General features: G+C 48.6%; 1 protein-coding gene across 3 annotated transcripts in view; it reads left to right on the plus strand.

Moving 5' to 3' along the window:
- Nucleotides 1-19,628, plus strand: part of PRMT8 (protein arginine methyltransferase 8) — a 91,787-nt gene extending 72,159 nt beyond the window's left edge. For 2 of the 3 annotated variants that reach the window (XM_081082363.1, XM_081082365.1), the window contains exons 8-10: nucleotides 6,187-6,337; nucleotides 16,867-16,988; nucleotides 17,725-19,628. In XM_081082363.1, coding sequence (XP_080938489.1) covers nucleotides 6,187-6,337; nucleotides 16,867-16,988; nucleotides 17,725-17,808 — 357 coding nt within the window. In that variant the 3' untranslated portion in view covers nucleotides 17,809-19,628. The remainder of the gene's footprint in view (nucleotides 1-6,186; nucleotides 6,338-16,866; nucleotides 16,989-17,724) is intronic. The other variant, XM_081082364.1, reaches the window with a different exon arrangement.
- Nucleotides 19,629-20,823: the final 1,195 nt, after the last annotated feature.

The following is a 20,823-nucleotide window of genomic DNA, read 5'->3' on the forward strand; positions in this document are numbered from 1 at the left end:
CTGATTGGAAGGAGACAGTACTTGTCCCTTAGTGGTGTTGGGGGCAGGGGGTAATAGAGGAGAGGACATCCTGCAGGCAGGAGGGTCTGTTCAGGGTTGAATAAACTACTCTATTCAGAGGTGAATGACCCTCTTACAAAAGAAATCCGGTACCAAAATCTGCTGTATAATTGTCATTACACTCCCACATCCTAGCACACGTGGGACGTCCAGACAGCCATGCCCACCTGAGTGTTCTTGTTCATACATGATCTAACATTCCCCCCCCCCCCAAAGCTTTCTTCAGTGCAGATGCAGTAGTCCCACCTCTGTAGTCCCACCTCTTCCTGAATGGGTCAGCATCCCATTATATCAATCCCTAGTGTGTCCTCATTATCATTGAATATCCAAACAAGCCAAATTTGATAGAGTAAACCACAAAGCTCCCCTTGCCCTCCCCGCCCTTTCAAGCGCATGCTCCTCCTAGAGGGACCTCCATTCACACACTGGATTGAGCTTTCCAGTCCTTTTGCTAAGTCTTTGCATGCATATATGTTAATATATTATGTTGAGTCATATAAACTATTGTTATGTGATTTTTTAAAAGCTAGGAAGACATTAATTGCATATGGTTCAAGCTGACTTTTTTATTTAAAAATCTGGATTCATTTATGTAAGTATTCATTAGCCCACTCATCCCTAATCTTGCTAAAACATACTTGCCTGCTCTGTCCTGTACATATCACCTCTTTTCTGGAAATATTGGTGTGGAGGACTGGGACATTTACAGCGCATGAAGGGGAAGGGGCCTAGGGCCTCTGGGGACGAGAGGAAATTTCTGAAGGACTAATGCTGATTTTGCAGATGAGAAATGTGCTTTGTCCCCAGACTCGGACTTCCTAATACCACAACCCTTGGTTCATAGCATCACTGTGGCATTTAGAACAACCTCTGAGAGCAAATAAAACGACATGAGCCTCACACAGGTCTCAACAGGCTCTGTCCCCCTCTCATAACATTCTATCTAAGAAGTCTGGCTTTGGGTCTAAGTCTCAGACTCTCCACTGACACAGTTCTCACTACTTTATGCGGCCAGCTCCAAGTCCAGCAGGATTGATGTGGTCAAACGTGTCCTTTAACTTCTTCCTACCAGCCCCTCTGGCCCTGAAACCTCTCCCTTCGGGTGTCCCAAACAAGAACCAGGAAAGTACACTGTGAAACATGCTCACCATAGTGCAAAACATTTCTGTAACTACTGTGGAATAGATAGAAATCACTGTACAGCTACATTCATCAAAATAACATGGGGCAGCTCTATTTGACCATTAGGCAGCTGTTTGGCATGCCTTGAGCTTGGTGATAAAATTCTTCAGTATGCTTGGGCCCCAGGTGGCTTTCTGTCCCTGACCTGCTGGTGTGACACTGTACATCTGCTGGTCACACTGTGGACTGGTCTGCTTCCATCTGCCCGGGCACCCAGGTTCCTTCCTCTGCCTCATTCCAATCAGGACCCAGCAAGGGACTTCCCTTTGGTAGCACCTGAGTGCAGCCAGGGGACAGCAGCCAGGCTCAGTGAAGGAGGCATTACAGACACCAGAAACACCAGAAAAGGTGCTATTGAACAGCCCCCTGAATTGAAGGAGGACTGTCCCCTCCTCGGTTCTTGTCGGTCTCATAGGAAAGAATTCAAATGAGCGACCCTGGACAGTTGTGTTGTAGTAAAGCGGATAAATTAAAGAAACAAAGCAAGCAACTTTATTAAAGATTCAAGGCAAGCAAATCTATCAAAATGCCACTGGCTTATGAAGCACAGGTGGCCCTCAGCTAATCTGAGGAGCCCCGCCTAGTAGAGGTTCGGCTTTTTGTGCTTTTCTGTCTACCGGTTTTTAAATTCCTCTGCTGGATATCTTGGTACAGACTAGTTTCAAGGGCTCCCTTTTTCTTTGTTTATGGCTTTCCTAGAATTTATAAGAAACATTTGACAGTTTTATCTTGACAAGCCCGAGACTGCCGGCTTTGCAGGGGTAGGGAACATCCTGCCTCAGGGCCATATAAGGCCCCCAAAATCATTGGGTCTGGCCCTGCCAAGGCATTAGGGCTGAATTAATTAAGTGTTTGACCAAATAGAGCAGGCTAATTTTTAAGTTGATAATTTTGAATGGCCCTTGAATGATGTTATAAATATCCAAATAACCCTTCACAGAAAAAAGGTTCCTTACCCCTGGTTTAAGGAGTGAGATAAAACTCCCCCTACGTTCCCCCTTCCCTGAGATGGCTGACTTCTTTGTTTTGTGGGTGAGATAAACTCTCCCTTCTTTCCTTCCCTTTTCCCCCTCCTGCCTTAGCACTTCCAGGTTGATTTAAGCTATGTATTCTCTGGTTAGAGAGGAGAGGCATTAGTCATTTGTTCTCAAGCTCCTTGACTGGGAAAGATAAGATCTTGCTACAAATTGTCTGTAAAGCTGTCCAAACTTATTTAATTTTCTTGTCTCAGTTTCCCTATTTCTCTGGCTCTGGGATTTTTCCTAGCTCCTTACCACCTTGTTACAGAGAGGCTGAGAGGAGGTGTCAGGACTGGAGCTCTGAGCTGCAGTCCTGTCCCTCCCCGCCCCACTCCCTGACCTCTGGGAAGGCTGGGACTGGCTGTGGTTGCTTCCTCCACCAGGAGCACCCCTCCAGCAGCTATCTTGCTAATGTGCTAAGCAATGTCTTGCTGAGCCTGTTGGGAAAACACTTGCCCTTATTCACACACTTAATTGCTATTTTCATGCTATTAACGTTGCAGAGTGTGACACTTTATTATAATTAAGACTCTGTTTTGACCAGACTTCTGCTCTGAGACAACCATTTGTAACATTATTTAGTGGTGGGGATAGCAGCAACCAGGGGCTCTTCTGAGTAATTGATGCCTGTGGAGCCCTCCACTTAATGGGGTCACCTGAGGCCAAGCCATGGGATTTCCCAGGGGTCTCAGAGATGCTGTTGCTGCTGTGAAATGAAAGCAACCTTCCAGCAAAGGGGTCTGAGTTTTGGGGGAGCCAGGATAACTGCGTTTGATTCTGTAGACTTGGGGTCTGAGAGAGTGGAGCTGAGCTCAGTGGGTGTCCGTGGCTCAGAAGCCCAGCCACAGCTGATCCCACTCTCACAGATGGCCCAACCCCCAGTCCTAGAGACCCACTGCCTCCACTGGCATCATTTTAATGTATAGCTCCATTATTTCTGTTTTGGAGGCTTTTATTCCTTCGTAGGTCCCCATTAAGATGCAAATGTCTGCAGGACCTAGTGAACACTGTCAGATAATACTGTTGATAGTTGACATTTGGTTGATGGACAGTTGAGAGCAAGACCCTATAGTGGTAGAATTCCTGATAGATGGGTGGTGTGTGTGTGAAGTGAGGGGAGTGACAAGGAAAAAGAGCCAAGTCTAGATGTGTCACAGAGCCCACTTTCCAGTTCTCCCCTCTTACGTTCAAGCCAATAGGTTTGGGTATTTTTAGCTAAGCCATGAGGACTCATGGGAGATTTTGGATGCAGGGAGCAGCACAGTCTGAATGGATCTGAGAGATTAGTCAGTTGGTATAAAGGAGAGATCTGGGAAAGGGAGGACAGTTGTCACATAGAAGGCCTGTCAGGTGCTATGTCACACAGCGAGGGTACACAGACCAGTAAGTACAGAGCTCCAGTCCAATGGCAGGGGCAAGACAAAGGTGGTGAGGCTGCTGGGATGAGCCAGAAGTAGGGTAAAAAGACCAGGCTAGGCTCATGGCAGAGGGGACAGAGAAAAAATGCCACGGACCTTGGAAAAAGCCTGGAGCCTGGCTAGCTGGCCCTGACTAAGAAGGAGATGGAAAAGTCAGTGAGTGCAGGCCTGGTGGGAGTGCACACCAGTGGGAACCTGGTGGACTGTGCTGATGCCATTAATACAAATACAGTCAGCACAGCTTGTTTTAAGAGTTGTTGAGCTGGTGGGAACCTGTGGACAACATGTGGCCAGGAAGGATAATGATCAACGTGAAGGCTGACAGGCACTGGGTCTAAACAGACTTCCTGAACGGGGGTGATGGCCCGAACTAACAGAATGACATGTAATGGAGGGCCCCTGCACCTGGGCCCCAGGAAGAAAGGACAAAGGATTGTGAGAGGGATGAAGTTGGGGGAGGGGATTGGCCGACTAAATGTAGGAGGAGCCAGCAGTGTGCTCTTTGAGGTCAGAGGCTGGTGAAGTTGTCAGAAAGCATGACTTTGGAGAAGCAAATGGAAAAACAGAGGCAGTTGGGGAAGAAAAGGTTTATGGTGTGAGCTGGAACAAGCATTCAGCTTATTCTGTGGGTGGAGATTACAGACTGGTACCGATTGGAGGTGTTAGGAAATGGAATCGGTTGCCTGGTAGGTAGTGAATGCATCATCCCTGAGGTGTTCAAGCAAGCACCAGGTGCCACTTCCTGGGAATGCTTCCGAGGGGCTCTTGCATTGGATTCAGGGGACTGGCTTTCTACTTCTGCATGCCCGACCCAGGGCTCATCATTCCCTTAGTTCTGAACCTTACTGGGGCTCCCACATTCCCTTAAACCTGTAGTCCCACCTCTTCCCAACTAATAAGTCAGAGCTCAGCTCTCCTGGGGATGTTAGAGCTGCTCACCACAGACACCACAAGGCTCTGATGGCTGGCTCCCTTGACCACACCTCCTCCTCCTTGTCCCCTGGAGGCAGGACTTCTCTTTAAAGGTCCCCAGGTGCATCATATCTGCTTTTCACTTATTTACCCTGAAAATATGGCATTTCTGCTACCATTACTTTGTCTATTGCCTGCACTTGTTTCCCACCCTCAGACCCCTGTCCTAATGATTCCCAACAGGTTTTGTCATTCCCAACACGTATTCCCAATGGTTCCTCTAGGAATCATCCCAGACACACATGTGTCTGGCTCTTGCAGTCCTCAGGACAGAGATCCTTGCTACACACTCCGATCATGGGAAGTCCTCCCTTAGACCTCACTGAAAGCTGCCTGGATACCTTTTGGGCTTTTGAAAAGTCTGCCCTGTCTCACTGGAGCCAGCAAACAACAGCCAACATTCTTCACATAGAAAAGAACGGCACAGTACAAACTTTTATTACACTTGCTCCCCACACAAGATTGATTTTCAGCCACTTCCCAGCTGAAATTGTTAGAATTATTAGTTCTTCATTCTCCAGCCAGCACTGAAAATCTCTCACTTCTTATTTACCCTTTTCCCTTTATCTCTCTCTTTCTCTTTTTCCTTCCTTCCTTCCTTCCTTCCTTCCTTCCTTCCTTCCTTCCTTCCTTCCTTCCTTCCTTCCCTCCCTATCCAGACTTGTTATAAATGCTCAGCAGAACTTCCTTTAGCTTAGTCAGTGACTGTGGGGAGGCTCCGGTCCTCATTCTTGGATAATACTTGATGCCTCCTACTGCCAGGCACTTAAATATCAAACATCTGGGAAATGAGAGTCTGGTTCCCCCAGATTACTTGGAGGACGTGATAAAGCACAGATTGCTGCTCCAGTTAAGTAGGACTAGGATGCCCTCCCCTCAAAATTTGTTCCCAGGTGATGCCCACACTTGTCATTCTGGGACCTCACTGTGAGAACCACTAGATCAGTGATGGCGAACCTTTTGAGCTCGGCGTGTCAGCATTTTGAAAAACCCTAACTTAACTCTGGTGCCGTGTCACATATAGAAATTTTTTGATATTTGCAACCATAGTAAAACAAAGACTTATATTTTTGATATTTATTTTATATATTTAAATGCCATTTAACAAAGAAAAATCAACCAAAAAAAATGAGTTTGCTTGTCACCTCTGACACGCGTGTCATAGGTTCGCCATCACTGCACTAGATGAACATATGATGCTGAGGTGGGCCACTCTGAGGACATTCGGGTTGGGTTTACGATTGCTCTGTCGAATGAAGCTTCTTTTCTCTCCCCTCCCTCCTCCACAGCCCACACCCCCAGCAGATTTACCCTTTTAATGTTGTTCCCCCTGGGTGCTGACTCATATCTGTTTGTATCATTGTTCCACCCTAGAAAGGATGGAGGGGGTCATAGGGAGGGTGGTAGGGTGGGCCTGGGGAATCACTCTTAAGTAATGACACCCTGGAGCGTGTACGGTAGGTAGTCCCCTGCAGAATGCAGCTGCCCTGGTGTAAGTGCTAAGTGTCTGGCCTTCTCTCTTCTCTGGGCTGCAGGAGGTGGACATTTACACGGTCAAGACAGAAGAGCTGTCCTTCACGTCTGCCTTCTGCCTGCAGATCCAGCGCAATGACTACATCCACGCCCTGGTCACCTATTTTAATATTGAATTTACCAAGTGCCACAAGAAAATGGGGTTTTCCACAGGTGAGCCTTTTGTTGGCATTCCAGATCCTCCCTTCCCCCATACTGAGGCATTGTGGGAAGTGACACAGGGCTGGCCCCAACTTGGGGGAAGGACCTGGGCATTAGCCAGGGGCCCTTAGTTGGCATCTTTGAGCCTTCTGCAGCTGCAGAGTAATCTAAGAAAAATGCATGTCACCAAAATTTTGGCTGCCCAAGGAGAAGGTAAATAAAATAGTGGCTGCCATGGCCAGAGCTATGAGAGAGCATTAAGTGAGGAGAGGCAGGGGTTTGGGCCCCTTTTCAAGCGCACACTTGCTCATTCAGCGTTTCTAGAGCGTATTTTATGAGGGGGTAAGGAAACAGAGTGGAATTAGGTTTCTTGCCCCCTGCCATGCCTCACTACAGATTCAGTAGACTACAAGTGGCGTCTATGTGTCCTGCTTTCTTTACTACGTCCACCCAGTCCATCCTCAATAATTCCCTGGCAGTGGTCCCCAAAGACCACCACGTTCTCCCTCCCAGCCCTCCTGCAGAGGTGCCTCACTGCCTGTAGCAGATAAGCCCAAATGTCTTAGCCCGGTAAGTGGGGGTTCGGGGACTTGGCCCTAGCCCACTCCTCCAACCTCATTTCTTACCCTTCCTTAGCTTTACCTGCTACCCCTATTCCATTCACACAAAGCACTTTGCAGTTCCCTGAACTCAGTGAGGCTTCTTAAGTCTCCGGGAATTGCCTCGCATACCCCAACTCGGTGTCCACCGCAGTGTGCCATGGGAGCAAGAGGGTCTTTACATTATGTCAGAAGCTCTTGCCATGTCCTTTCCTCCAGATAGCTGCCTTCTCCCTGTGTTCTCACGTGGCCTGTCCTTTGTGTGCACACATCCTTGGTGTCTGTGTATATTCTAATCTCCTTCTAAAAGGACATCAGCCAGGTTGGATTAGGGTCCACCATAAGGGCCTCATTTTAACTTAATTACCTCTTTACAGGCCCAGCTCCAAATACAGTCACATTATGAAGTATTGCGGTTAGGTATGTGAATTTGCGGGGGACACAATTTAGCCCATAACACCTCCCCTGTCCCCACCTTCTCACCTGGCCCACCCCATCAGAGGTCTCATCTCTCAGCTCGGTATTACTTGATCCCTTCCTTCCCTCTTGGGTCAAGCTTAGGTTTCCTCCTCAGGCTCCCTAACACCCTGGGCTTAGATCTGTCATGGCCATGTTTAAAGTGATGCTTATACACAATAGCAAAAAGGAACCAAAAGGTATAAAAAGTCCTTCCCCCATTCATCCCAATTTCACACCTTAGAGGCATATATTGTTAAGGATTTCTTTTGTATCCTTCCAAAAAATTTCAGTGGTGCACAATGTTAGAAATAAGGTGAGGCCCCCAAGTCAGGGGTCCTGGTAGAACACAAAACATACTCAGGAGCCAGGCAGCAAGGCAAAAATCTTTACTTCTACGAAAAGGGTGTGCACACATGGTCTGGAAGCACACACACCCTGAGCAGGCAGTCTGCTTGGCTTTATAATCCCTGACGCACATGACCCGTCCCTCACTCTTGATTGGAGCTCAGGCGCACAGTCTTTCACAATTGGCTAATTCAAAGGGAGGGGTTGGCCTTTGCTGTTTCAAGGTGGTGGCCCCCAGGGAGCTGCAAGGCATGCGGCCAACATGGTAGCTGCCAAGTCACGCAGTCCAAAATGGAGGCTGTCTACACTGTTCTTTGACAGAAAAGATGATTTGTTTATTCTCACAACAAGCACATCCACATCTATATATACACCTTTTTTTATTCTTTTTATTTGAAATAATTATAGACTCACAGGAAGTTGCAAACATAGCACATAGAGTTCTGTGAACCCTATGCCCAGCTCCCCACATTGGTGGCATCTTACATAACTAGAGTACAATATCAAACTACAGCATTTAAAAAAACACAGGTTGGCTCAGACCGTACACTGCCTTCTGCTACCTTTCCTTTATTTAACAGTATGTGTTGGAGGTTCTTTCATAGCCTCACAGAGATACCTACTTTCTTTTTTTAAACAATGACACAGAAATTCAATGTAAGGCGTGCCATCATTTACTCAACATTTCCACTCATTCTTTTCAATCTTTGGTCTCCCCATGAGTCGGGATCACATCTCATTAGTCTCTGCTCTCCTGGCTTCTATGGCAGTGCTTGGATCATCGCAGATCCTAAACAAATCTGTATGAAAAAACAAATATCTATGGGGATGTATTCAGAGTCACCACTCACGTGGGGTCACCCTGGGACCTGGGAGCACGCAGTTGGGGTTAGTGTGCATGTGGCAGGAATTGGTGGGTTCTACCAGAATTCAAGGATGTGATTTATTCACTTCAGAAGACCTGGTGACAATGCTCCTCTCTTACTTGTTGTCAGAGAGAGCAAGCGACTTATCTAATCCCTCACAGAAGGGCTTTTTCCAGAGCCAGTGTCTCCCAACTGCCAATGCCAGGGTTTTCTCATCTCCATCAGCCAGGCCAGTGCTGGCACTCCCGCTCTGCTGAAACCAGAGGTCCAGTCTGGGATACAGTGGTTACCCTTCTTCTAGGGGCAGCCTGCAAGCTTATCTTCTTGGTGGGTAGGGACAGCCAGGATGGAGCAGGGAGGTTTTACCTAGACCCTGGCAAAGTGAGAAAACTCAGCCTCATGTTGGTGAGGAGTGGGGGCAGTGAGAGGGTCAAGGAGCCTGTGTGGGGACCAGGGCTGTGACTGGAGGCCAGGAGTGGAGTCACAGAGGCTGGCTCTGCCTCCTCCACGACCAGGATGATGGCCTGCCCTGCTGCAGGTGCTGAGGAAGGGGCAGTCTGGGAAAATTCTGGCTTTTGAAAGCCTGGGCTCCAGCTGTGTAGGTCTTATCTGGGGTCCTTGAGGTCAAGCAGACAGCCTGGGGAAATGGCTCTCTGGCTCTGTGGTGTCGGGGACAACATTCCTGATGCCCCCCACAAGCAGGAGTCTTGGTTAAATTCAAGTTCAGAATCAAAGAAGTCAGCCCTGGGCTGCCTGGGAATTGGTGAGAATTTCAAGTGCTAAGTCTCCAACCACAGCTTCTTTCCTTCCTGTTCTTGGACACACCCACCATAGTCCCACCCAAGCCCCTAGGAGAAAGAGGATAACGAGTATGTTTTATAAGCTCAAAGACCTTGGGTCCAGTTCAAGGTCTGAGCAGGCCTCTTTGTCTTTCACAGTCCTGGCACTCTGTCCCCTCCCCTGTGCACAGAATCCCAGGAACTTAGGTTCTGAAAGGACATTCGGATTTCCTGTAGTCCTCCTTTCCTGTGTCTTGTAGTAGAAGCTCTCAAACTGTGGCCCATGGACCAGCAGCATCAGCATCACCTAGGAATGTTAGAAATGCAAATTCTCTCCTCCCCGCGCACCCCCCCCTAAAACCTACTGAGTCAGTAATTCTGGGGTGGGGCCCTGGAATCTGTGCCTTAAGTTCTGTGCGTGATTGTGATGCACGATCAAAGTTGAAAACCACTGCCCCTGTGCAAGCCTGCCTCACCAGTGCAAGCCTGCCTCACCAGTGCTGACGTCCTCTGGAAAGGCAGTTCCATCTCCTGACTGCGGTATGCCTTCTGACTGCATGCCTGCTGGCTGACAGATCCCTCCTGCTGCAGCCTTTCCACACACATAGTGATCAGGGGAAATTAAATTGTTTAGCTGCTTTCTCAGACACCCTGAGATGTCAGCATGGGGTTATGCTTCCCGCACATAGCAGATGTCCTTAGCAGTTAGCAAGGGCTTGGTAGTGGGCTTTACACAGACCCTCTGCACTTTGACACCAAGGGGGATTTCCTTTCTGTTTCTAAGGATCCCAGATGCACAGAACTGGATCAAAATTAATTCTTGGTTTATGACATACTGTCATAGTTGGGTCATGCACAGTTCACTTTTTGCTAATTTATTTATTAACTAGAGGCCCGGTGCACAAAATTCGTGCAAGGGGAAGTGTGTGTGTGTGGGGGGGGGGGGGGTCCCTCAGCCCTGCCTGCACCCTCTGCAATTTGGGACCCCTACACCTTTTTCTTATCAAGCTAACCTCTTCACATTTTAAAAAAATTAACTGAAATACCACCTACTCTAGGAAATCCTCTTTGAACAAATCTCTTTACAATCTGTATTAAGTATTTTCATAGTATATCATTCTTCTTCTTTAACAGCAACTTAGAGTGGATGCAATGTGCTTCTCATTCTTGCATCTGAATTTTTTCTTCTTGCTCTTGTAATAGCAAAGCTTATCCAATTTACATTTGCCTTTCAAGGGCTTATATTTGGTTCAGTTTCTAGTTGGCTCCCTGCTTTTTATTTTAAGCAATAAATTTGGGTTGTGATAGTAAGCCTCACTTGTAATCAAGCCTGTAGGTCTCCCTATCTGAATATTTCTATAATACCTATCATTTTAGCATACCAGAGATTGTGTTCATTTATAGAAAATAACAATAAATGTCACCTTATCATTTGATCTTCTAGTAATATTTTATAGCAAGATGTGTTATTCTAGTGATTTAACTATTACAAAGCTGAGGTGTGCAGAAATGAATCACACTGAACAATAGAGAATGACTCAAATACCAAAGCACAGTGCCCTTAGGGTCTCCCTTGTCCTGTGCCTCAGATATCACAGCACAGCACCCAGTTCACATGGAACTCAGCTTCCTTTAAAATAGGAAGGGATCCCACACTCATGAAGCAGCTGCTTCCACACATATTTTTTTTACTTAATTCACAGAACATCCTCTTTGTACTAATTGTTGGAAAATCATCCTAGCAATTGCCTCTGTTCCTCTCTGTATTGTTGCCTTAGATTCTGATGTCATTACTGTGCTTTTATCATCCACTCACTCCAATAAGATTGTGAATTATTTAAGGGCAGAGATCATGACTTGAGCTTGTGTGTTCCCTGTCATGGTGCCTAGATAAATACTCAAATGCCATCCAGTCCAAATGACTGTGATGAGAGAGGCCCACCATTGCTGGAGACCTCTGATTTTTATTTAAGGGGCCTCACTTGTTCTGCACCTTTACAGAGGGGTGAGCAGTGGCTGAGGGAATTTGAGGAAACCCAGACAGAATTCTCCTCCTAAAAGATTTTGCTAAGCAGGCACCCAGGACCACCGGGCATTTGTCCAATTAAAACCCGGACACACAGCAATAACAAAGGTGCTGGTCTCCTACTGCTAATGCCTAGGGATCAAACCCCAGCCTGCAGGAACTCACCCCCGCAGTCAGGACCGGGCAGCTGGGTGGACCTGGGCTGGTGCTCCTAACTCTGGGGAGAGGGAGACTTCCCGAGGCTGCAGGCTAGAGGCCCCGGACTCCGTGCCACCCACCGAACAGGTCCATAGCACAGGCTGGTCAGCAGAGCAGCTTCTTCGCCTGGGATCACAGGGAGGCCTGTCCTGTTTGCCCTACGATGGGCGCCAGGCTGGGGCGCGTGGACCCAGGTCTCTGCTTGGCGCGCGCGCACACGCAAGCTGCCTTGGGGCAGGAACATCCGCTTGATGCCTGCACCCGTAGGCCCAGAGTGGCCGGGGGCATTCTGGGACCCCAGCTGCTCAGGGCCTATGTGTGGACCTACAGGCTAGGAGTGGTCTGGGTCCCGAGGATGTTCCTGGGACCCAGGCTGCTTGGTGCCTGCATATGCAAATTAACCTGCCATCTTTGTCGGGTTGATTTGCTTACTCTCTGATTGGCTGGTGAGTGTAGCAGAGGGACAGTCAATTTACATGTTTCTCTTTTATTAAATAGGATATCATGAATACCTGTGAGTTCACCACCTAACTCAGGAATGAGAATAAAATAAATAGTAACTAGAAATAAGACTAATATTGTTATTAGAATGTAATACATCAGCTAAGAAATAAATTATTAGAATATAAAATATTAACCAGAAACCCATTATTAATAAATATGGTTATAATCATAAGTGTAAGTAAATTAACTTACAGTCACATAATAAATCCATGTGAGCTCACTACCTAACTCATTCACTTAAATGCTACCAGTACCTTTCCATCCACTTGGATGCTCTACTATCCCTGCCCCACCCATATCGCCTCTAGGTGAACACTATCCTAAATTTTGTGCTCCTTATTGCTTTTCTATTTTAGAAAAGTTTTATCACATGTGTGTGCAGGCCTCAACAACGTATTGTTTGGTCTCAGCTATTTTTGAACTTGTTGCAAAGTGCAGCCTGCTTATGCGGTCCCTCTTCACCAACCCCCAACTGTACTTCCATCAGCAGCAGCTGACACTGGGGAGCCCACTCCAGAACACATTGAGTCTTGTGCAGCTTGAAAACAATCCCTGTTAATGGCCTGCCACCTCCTCTCTGCAGCTCCAGGCAGGAGCACTAATGGACACAGGTGCCCAGGTTTCCAGGCTGTGCTAGCCAACAGGCCTAGCTGCCCCATTCACCGCTTTGGCACATCCTGGGCAGGTACAGGGAGGAAAATGGACCTGGGGCCCCAGGGCTGCTGTGTAGTAGATAGAAGAGCAGTAGGCTGAGTATGAGCAAGCCTGAATTTGAGTCCTGGTATTCCCAGGATTCAGCAAAGTAGGATGATCAGGCGCTGAAAGTGACCTTGGGCAAGTTGGTCTCTGGGTCTTGGGTTTGTTATGTGTGAAATCACACAATTGGACCTCAGTGGCCTGGCAACCCTTTTTAGTTTTGCTGTCCTTTGACACTGAGTCATTTTCTCAGGTCAAAGGAGCTTCTTGGTGCATAGTCTTTAATTCTTCAGAGAGCTTGTGAACCCCCTAGGGCAGTGGTTCTCAACCTGTGGGTCGTGACCCCTTTGGGGGCCTAATGACCCTTTCACAGGGGTTGCCTAAGACCATCAGATATATAATTACATATTGTTTTTGTGATTAATCACTATGCTTTAATTATGTTCAATTTGTAACAATGAAATTGGGGGTCCACAACATGAGGAACTGTATGTAAGGGTCACGGCATTAGGAAGGCTGAGAACCACTGCCCTAGAGCATATCATTACAAATTTACAGATGAAAAGAGCATTAGATTCCACTTAACCATTGGGAAGTGAAACAGAAAGCAGGATTCCACTCGTTTTCCAAAAGCACCAGGAATAATCTTGTGAACCCCCTGCTGTTTGTTCCCATGGCCCCTGTGGTCACAACTCATGCCAGACTTGTCTTCTCACTTAGGGGATAGGATATAAAGGGGGTAAGGCTGTAGTGGTTGCTGCTCCCCAAATTTAGGACCATAACTGGCACATCAGAGGCATCTTGAATAGATTTGTGTTGAATGAATCAATGGATGGATGGATGGATGCATGCATGCATGCATATACACTTGGAATCCTGCAGGCACTATTGGTCACAATCACTTCAAAATACAAAACACAAGCTGTCTGTAATCCAGAACCCAGAGAGACTGTGAGGGGAGAGGCCTCAGGGAGGGAGAAAAGGGGTCCAGATAGTGAGTATGAAGGCATCTTCATAACAGGGAAAGCTGAAGGCAGAGGAGGAGAAGAAAAGACTTGCTCACTGACGGGAACTCCAGGTGTCCTGCACAGCCCTGTGGTGAGTGCTCGCTCTCGTGCACCGCAACTTCCTGGATGCTTCCCCAGGACGCTCTAGAATCTAGAATCGAGAAGCCCACACTTGCAGCCCAGAGCCATAGTTTATGGATAAGTAAAATGGTATATCCCTTTCCATAATTATGAAATAGCCACCTAATGCTTAATAACACCCTAACATAGGCTGACTATGTTATAGGTTGGGTGATCATATAATTTATCTTTCAATTAAGGAAATCTTTGAAAGTGAGAGAGAGAGCTAGTAATAATTATACCAGGAAAACAGAAGTAAACTGTGCACAACAGGCTTGGTCATTCTTAGTGTATCTTTTCCCTGTTCTCATCCCATCTAATCCTCACAGAGCCCCATGGTCTGGAGGTGTAGAAAATGAGCCCCAGGGTCATGTGCAAATACGTGGCAAAGTGGAAGCTGGAAACTGGGTCTGTTGTGCCCACTTCACAGTCCTTCCCACTGACACCCATCCAAAAGGTGTTATCAGATGTGAACCATTAGGTTTGCTCAGCAATTTCAGCCATGGCTGTTCATCTGCATCACCTGGGGGAGATTTTTAAGTCTTGGCAAACCTGCTCCCTTCTCATCCCCAGAAATACTGAATTCAAATCCCTAGTAGAGTAAAAACAGTTGAATTTTAATAAGTTTCTTCTGGACATATTGTTGGAGGATCAGGACTGAGAAGACTGGTTTAATTAGTCTATAGCTAATGAACCCATCATGGAAATGAGACCTTGGGGAAGTTCTTAACCTTTTGATGTTGATGTCAGGGGGAGAGATCACTTTCCTCCAACCCAATGTGGGCATATTTTGGGGCTACCATCAGAGTCAGACTCCTAGGCTTGGTGACTGGCAAATTTGAGGCAGTGAAGTCTCTGGGATTCTCATGAAGCATCTGACGAGGTAAAAGAAAGAAGGTGCCTGAATCCTCTTGCCTGAAGGTCTATAAGAACTGGAGAGACACCTGTCTGAGCTGCTGTAGGTGGCAGTCGGGGGGCAAGAGTGCTGTCAGTCACACACTGCTCTTCGCCACACACACACTGAAGACTGTCTTTTGACAATTTATTTAGATGTAGTTGGCAGGGCAGATGCTGGGAGCAGGCACACTTCGTCTGTAGACAGCAGTACTAGTATAGTCCTGCCTTAGACCAGAGGACAGGAAGGCTGGATGTGTTTGGGGATCCAGGATCGGAGAGTCACAGATTGCATGCCCATGATCCTCCTTCAAGCCATTCCAAATATTCAGGCTGCTCTTCCCCCTCTAGGACCTTGAATTTGCATCGATTTCCCACATGCACACACTGAAAGCTACTCAAGTCTGAATCCAAACCACTGACATTTAATCAAGCCAGTTCATTGCAAAGGGCAAAGAAAGACAAAGTCTTCATCACCATTCAAATAGTGCTTGAAAGATGTTAGAGGCCACCTGGTCTGACTTGGTTCATGATAAATACCAAGTCAGTGGACCCCAGGTAGCTTGTAAGCTTGTGATACAGTTCTAATTCTTTATGGTGAATTGAAGTCTGCCTTCTAGTAATTTCCACCGACTAACCTTTGCTCTGCCTCCAAGGTCACACATGAGTTTTTCCATGTGACAGCTTTTTGTAGTGTTTACAAAGCACTTACGTTCTCCCCCAAGTCTTCTTATCTTTAACTTTGGTCCTAAGCAAAGAGGAAATCAGCATTAATGAGTCCTGTATCCTGGTGGGGAATATAAGTGCCTGAAGGGCCAAGAGAAACTGACTATAAGATGGGATCTTCTATTGTTCTTAGGTTCAAAGCCCTCAGTGTAACTGAGCATCTATGGGTACATTGAAACTTCATGGGATGTCTATCTAGTCTGGTTTTATATCAAATAAATCATTTGTTCAGTGCTTAAAGGCCTACTAAGTGAGGTGGTAAGCACTGAAGTATAACAGTGAGCAGGCCTGGCATGGTCCCTGCCCTCATGGATTGCAGTCTTGGGGAGGACACATACAAGTGGGCAGAAAAGATATTTGTGCTGCAGCATGACAGGCTCAGGGTGTCCTAGTCCAAGTGGGCGGCCAGGCAGGGCTTCACAGAGGAAGTGACCTTGCAGGATGAGGGAGGGAGAGCCTGGTGAGCAGGGAGCAGGGGAAGAGTGTTCCAGGGATGGCTGTTGCTGAGGAAGATGGCCCATTAGCTGTGCCTCTTGTGGAGCTATGGAATCTGTACTGTGCTGAGAGGGATGTGTGCAATTTAATGGCAAATGCAGAGGAGGTGCAAGCATCAGCGTGGCTTTGGATCATGCAGGAGGTGTAGGCTCTGGCCCAGTGTTGGGGCTGTGGAAAGAGAATCATCCCTCATTTCTATTTGAGCCAGTTGGTCAGCACAGCTGAGACCCCTGGTGAGCCCGGGCCAAGGGTACTAATTTTGGTTCTAGGGCAGAGAGGCAGGAAGGGAAAGCTATTTGTAGGACTGGGCTGGCAATGGAAGTGGGGAAACTGGGTTAGCCGTGGAGTTTGCATAAATGATGTCATTTAAGGGGAAACAGGATGTCCTACTCTATGAATCTCTCCCCTACACTGTTGGAAAGTCCTCACTCTGTTGAACTAATGAAAACAAATATACAAACAAACACACACACACACGCACACACACAGTGGCATTCTGAGATTCATTTGTGTTAGGAAGTTTAGTTGGTGAGAGGGTATTCATCCTCCACTGCTTAGTATGAAATTGTAATATCAGCTTGTTCTCTTATGATCCACAGCTAATACCCGCAGCCCTGAGGGGTGGGGATCTGATGGAAGGAGGGGTCCCTGAGGCTGAGGAGTTCTGGTGTGGGCTTGGAGCTGGCATGTGAACCAACAAGAGTGTTGTGTGGGCATCAGAGTCCCAGAGGAAAGCCAGTGACTTGTAGGCAGGGTCCCAGCCTCAGCCCTTCTAGAGACGCCTTCTCTGACTGTTCTGTCCTACCACCCCGTCCTTCGCCTCTCAGCCCCTGATGCCCCCTACACCCACTGGAAGCAGACCGTCTTCTACCTGGAAGATTGCCTCACCGTCCGGAGGGGGGAAGAGCTCTATGGGTCCATCTCCATGAAGCCAAATGCCAAAAATGTGGTGAGTGCTAAAATGGCCTCTGTGTGGGCAAGGGTCAGAGAGAAGGGACCACAGTGCTGGTCCTAGTGTCCACTCACCCAGGCAACTCAGTGCCTTGTGCACAACCAGGAAAGGTACCAGATGAGGCAGTCAGAAGCTGGGCTTGGATGTAACTAGGCATTGCTGAAGGACTCCAGGGTTGGCCCCTAAAAGCTCGGGAATTTGAGACTTTTTCTAGCCCCTCCTTCCCCACCTGGACTCTCAGCCTGGAGCACAGTGTCTAGCTCTTCATAGAGGGGTTTTGAGAACAGAGGCTGTTGCCATGGGTTTCACCTCAGTTAGGACGAGCTGAGCCAGGAAATAAGTTTCTGGTGGCCCAGAAGAAGTTTTTGCATTTCTTTAGTGGGCCAAGTGGGTTGGAGATGGCGTGATTCTCTCTGTTTGAGCCACCCTGGCTGCAGGCAATGCCTTGTGGGATATGCCACAGGAGACTCACCCATCCCACTCTCTATTCTCCCAGGATGAAATCAGAGGAAACAGTTTATATTATTACAGGAAGAATTTAGGTTAGGAATCAAAGAACTTCCTGTGAAGATAATGAGGCACCAGAATAGATTCCCGAGGCTGTTAGTGGGAACTCCTTAGCTAGCAAACCTTAGGAGCAGAGTAGCTACCCATCCATCTGCCTGTAGGGAGGGGCGTGGGGCCGGCACTTCCCTCCACACTGACGCTGCGACCCTTTGCTCCTTCTCTGCAGCGAGACCTCGATTTCACAGTAGACTTGGATTTCAAGGGACAGCTGTGTGAAACATCTGTATCTAATGACTACAAAATGCGTTAGCACACGTGGGAAGCTGCAGAGAGCGAGCGAGAAAAACCCTCACCTCGATCTGCGGCACTGTGATGAGAATACTGTTTGCAGGACTACACACTCGAAAACCAGAGTTTTAAATTCTGCCTTGAAGACTGGGGAACTCGCCAGGGCTCAGGTGGCCCTGACACTGGACAGAGGACCTCCAGCTGCTCAGCTCTGCTCTGTGAGCCCTTCACAATGTCTTTGCTGTCGCTGACCATGAGCGACCTCCAGTGCTGCGGCTGGGCCCGGGGACAGAAGTGCTCATGTACACCTATTGTCCTTTACTGTGACTCTCCGATCTCCAGGTTTTGCATGCTGCAGGCATCTAGGGCAGAGGCTTCACTAGAACCTGGAGGCTAGTGTCTTTGATAGAATAAGCCGGATTCTGTCTGTGCGGTGGTGTGTGCGTGCCTGCGCGCGGACAGCATATACAGTCGCTTATTTACCCACAACACTGTATATGCATGCATATACAACCACTGGGTGCACCCAAGTGTCCATCCAGGGCGTGTGTGCACGTGCGCGTGCGTAGAATATCTATTACTCCCAGAGGAGATTTTGTTGCTTTGGAATAGGACTTTGTTTTGTGATTAGCTCTCCCCTCCCCCACCCCTTACCAGATGTAAGCAGCTATGAAACATTCTCTGTACTAGCTTTGGTCTCCTTTTGACTAGACCGTGGCTCCGAACCCTGGAGCATAGTACCACACACTCTGTGGGAGCTCAATAAAGGCACATGAGAGTGAAGCAATGGGACGGCTGTGTTCCTGGTGCTCTAAGGGAGGAGGGTGTGAGGGGGGGAAGCACAAGGCAAAGGCCGCGTTGGAGCAGAAATGAAAGGGCAGCACCTGGCTTGCTTCCTGCTTCAGGGAGGGAGGCTGCTGGGTAGAAGCAGCTGTGAAGTCAGGACTGGCTGAAAGGCACCTCCCGCAGACTCTCGGGGTGGGAGGAGGTTCCTGGAGCTGGAGTGGGGGACATGAGCTGACTGAGAATGCTCTAGAATGGGAGGCCACATGTGTCCTGGAGTTAAGCCAAGGTCGGGAGCAGGAAGCTGGGATGTGCTTGCTGCCGGGAGGGCTGGGGGAAAGAAGGAGATGGTGACTGAGCTTGTGGTTCTGAGTCACTGGAGAGAGACAGGGCAAGGTTTGAGGGGAAGGCCAGTAGGCAGCAAGGGACACTCCCTGTCTAGGGTGCTGAGAGTCTGCTAGGGCGTGCTGGTGGGTCATCTCGTCCCTGCCCCTCACTCCTGGGCCAGTATCTGGCCTGGCCTGGCAGCCTCCGCATCAGCAGGAGCCCACCCATCTTGAACGGGGCCTTCCCACTGAGCTCAAGCAAGACACGTGGTCCTCGAAGTGGCACGCAGTTTCCCACAACAGCTCCCTCCCACAGTGTGGCGGATAAATTTCCAGTCCTCCCAGCTTCTTCATCCTGCCACCGCTGCGACTCCAGTCCCATCACAGAGAGGCAGAACCAGGTGAGAGACTCCTGGGGCTGTGACTGTTACTTGAAGAAAAGGTGGGAGCGTCACCTTTGGATAGGGACCAGGCCTAGCTGCCCTGAATATTCAATTGCCAGGGAGGGGAGGGCCCGCCTCTGGTTTAGGGGCCAGGCACCTGGGGCTGTAGCACCACTGAAAGAAGGGGGCTGGGCCAAGTGAGTGTTTTCCACACCATGTCTTAGGGGCTCTAGGGCTTGTGGGAGGTGCCAGGGGCAACCCCCCAACTTCAGAAAGAACCATTTTTCCTTTCTCTGTTTTTTATTTATTTAATTTTTTTTGGCGGGGGGGGGGGGGGGCAGAATTCTACTAAAAATAAAAATAAAACAAAGAAATGTAAAGAAACCAAGACCAAAACCAAACCCCTTTGAAAATGACTTATGTAGGTGACTCACAGTCCTAATACTCCAAAGTCAGGGCTATCTGGGACTCTCTCTTCCCTTCCCTTCCCTCCCACCCAGCAGACCTATACAGCCTCACCTAAAGCACTTCCTACAGCTCCAAAGAGCCTTTGGGTCTTAACTGGCACCTACTACCTGGCCTAGAACCACATTTTCCCTCACCTGCACCTTTGTTATCTCCTGCCCCATCCGCTCCACAATATCTTCTCCATCCTCACTCAGAAGGGGCACAGGCTCTGTCGGCAGAGAGGGGCGGGGGAGGGGGCTCTTGAGGAGCAGGTAGCTCTGAGGCTGCTCTGCTTGGCAGGCTGGTGGGTTTCACTTGCCCCTTGGCCGGGCTTCTATGCAGGGTCCCAGCAGGCCAGGCCCCTTGGAGCCTGTGTTTTCCATCAGACACCTCGTGGGGATGAAGTACCATGTCCTTTGCCAGAACTGGTGAAATGTTTTCATTTGGTTTGTCTGGGGTTATTCTCTAGCTTTGGGGCAGGGCAGTCTCATCTGTGTCAGCATTTCTCCTTGGGGAGACATTCCAGGTCTGGGAAGGCAAAGGGGCCATTTAGAGGAAGTGGTCCAGCTGACAGGGCCCAGGATGGGAGGGTGTGGAGGAGGCCTCGGCTTGCCTGAGGGTGGGTGTCCTGGGGTTGGTCGTGGCCTTAAACATGATAACGAACTTTAGCGGCAATGGCTCTCAGGCATCTGCTCGCTTTTTGGCTTCCCCAAAGCCGTGGGACTTAGGCATGAGTGCTCCCCACCCGTGCTGCAGCCGAGGCACTGAGACTGGGGAGGAGGAGCGGAGCTGGGCAGTGGGCCCGATCCTGCTCCTCGGGCCTCTGCTGACAGTGCTCGTCCTCTGAACCTCGGCCAGCAGGGCCTCTCTTTGTACCTAGAGACACATACAGTGAAAACCGCAAAATGCTTTTTGTCCACACATATTAAACAAGAAAAGTCTAGAAACTTCAAGGAGACAACAGTGACTGTGTTAGAAGAAGGAGGGGTTGAGAAAGGACATGGGCTGGGGCCCCCGAGGGGAACTCATCGGGGAATTTTCACTGTGGTGGGAGTCAGGAGCCCTGGATGCTGCCTAGCCTCAAACAGCAAGGCTCTC

Source organism: Myotis nattereri, assembly GCF_964212035.1.
Source record: "Myotis nattereri genome assembly, chromosome: 2".
Lineage (NCBI taxonomy): Eukaryota > Metazoa > Chordata > Mammalia > Chiroptera > Vespertilionidae > Myotis > Myotis nattereri.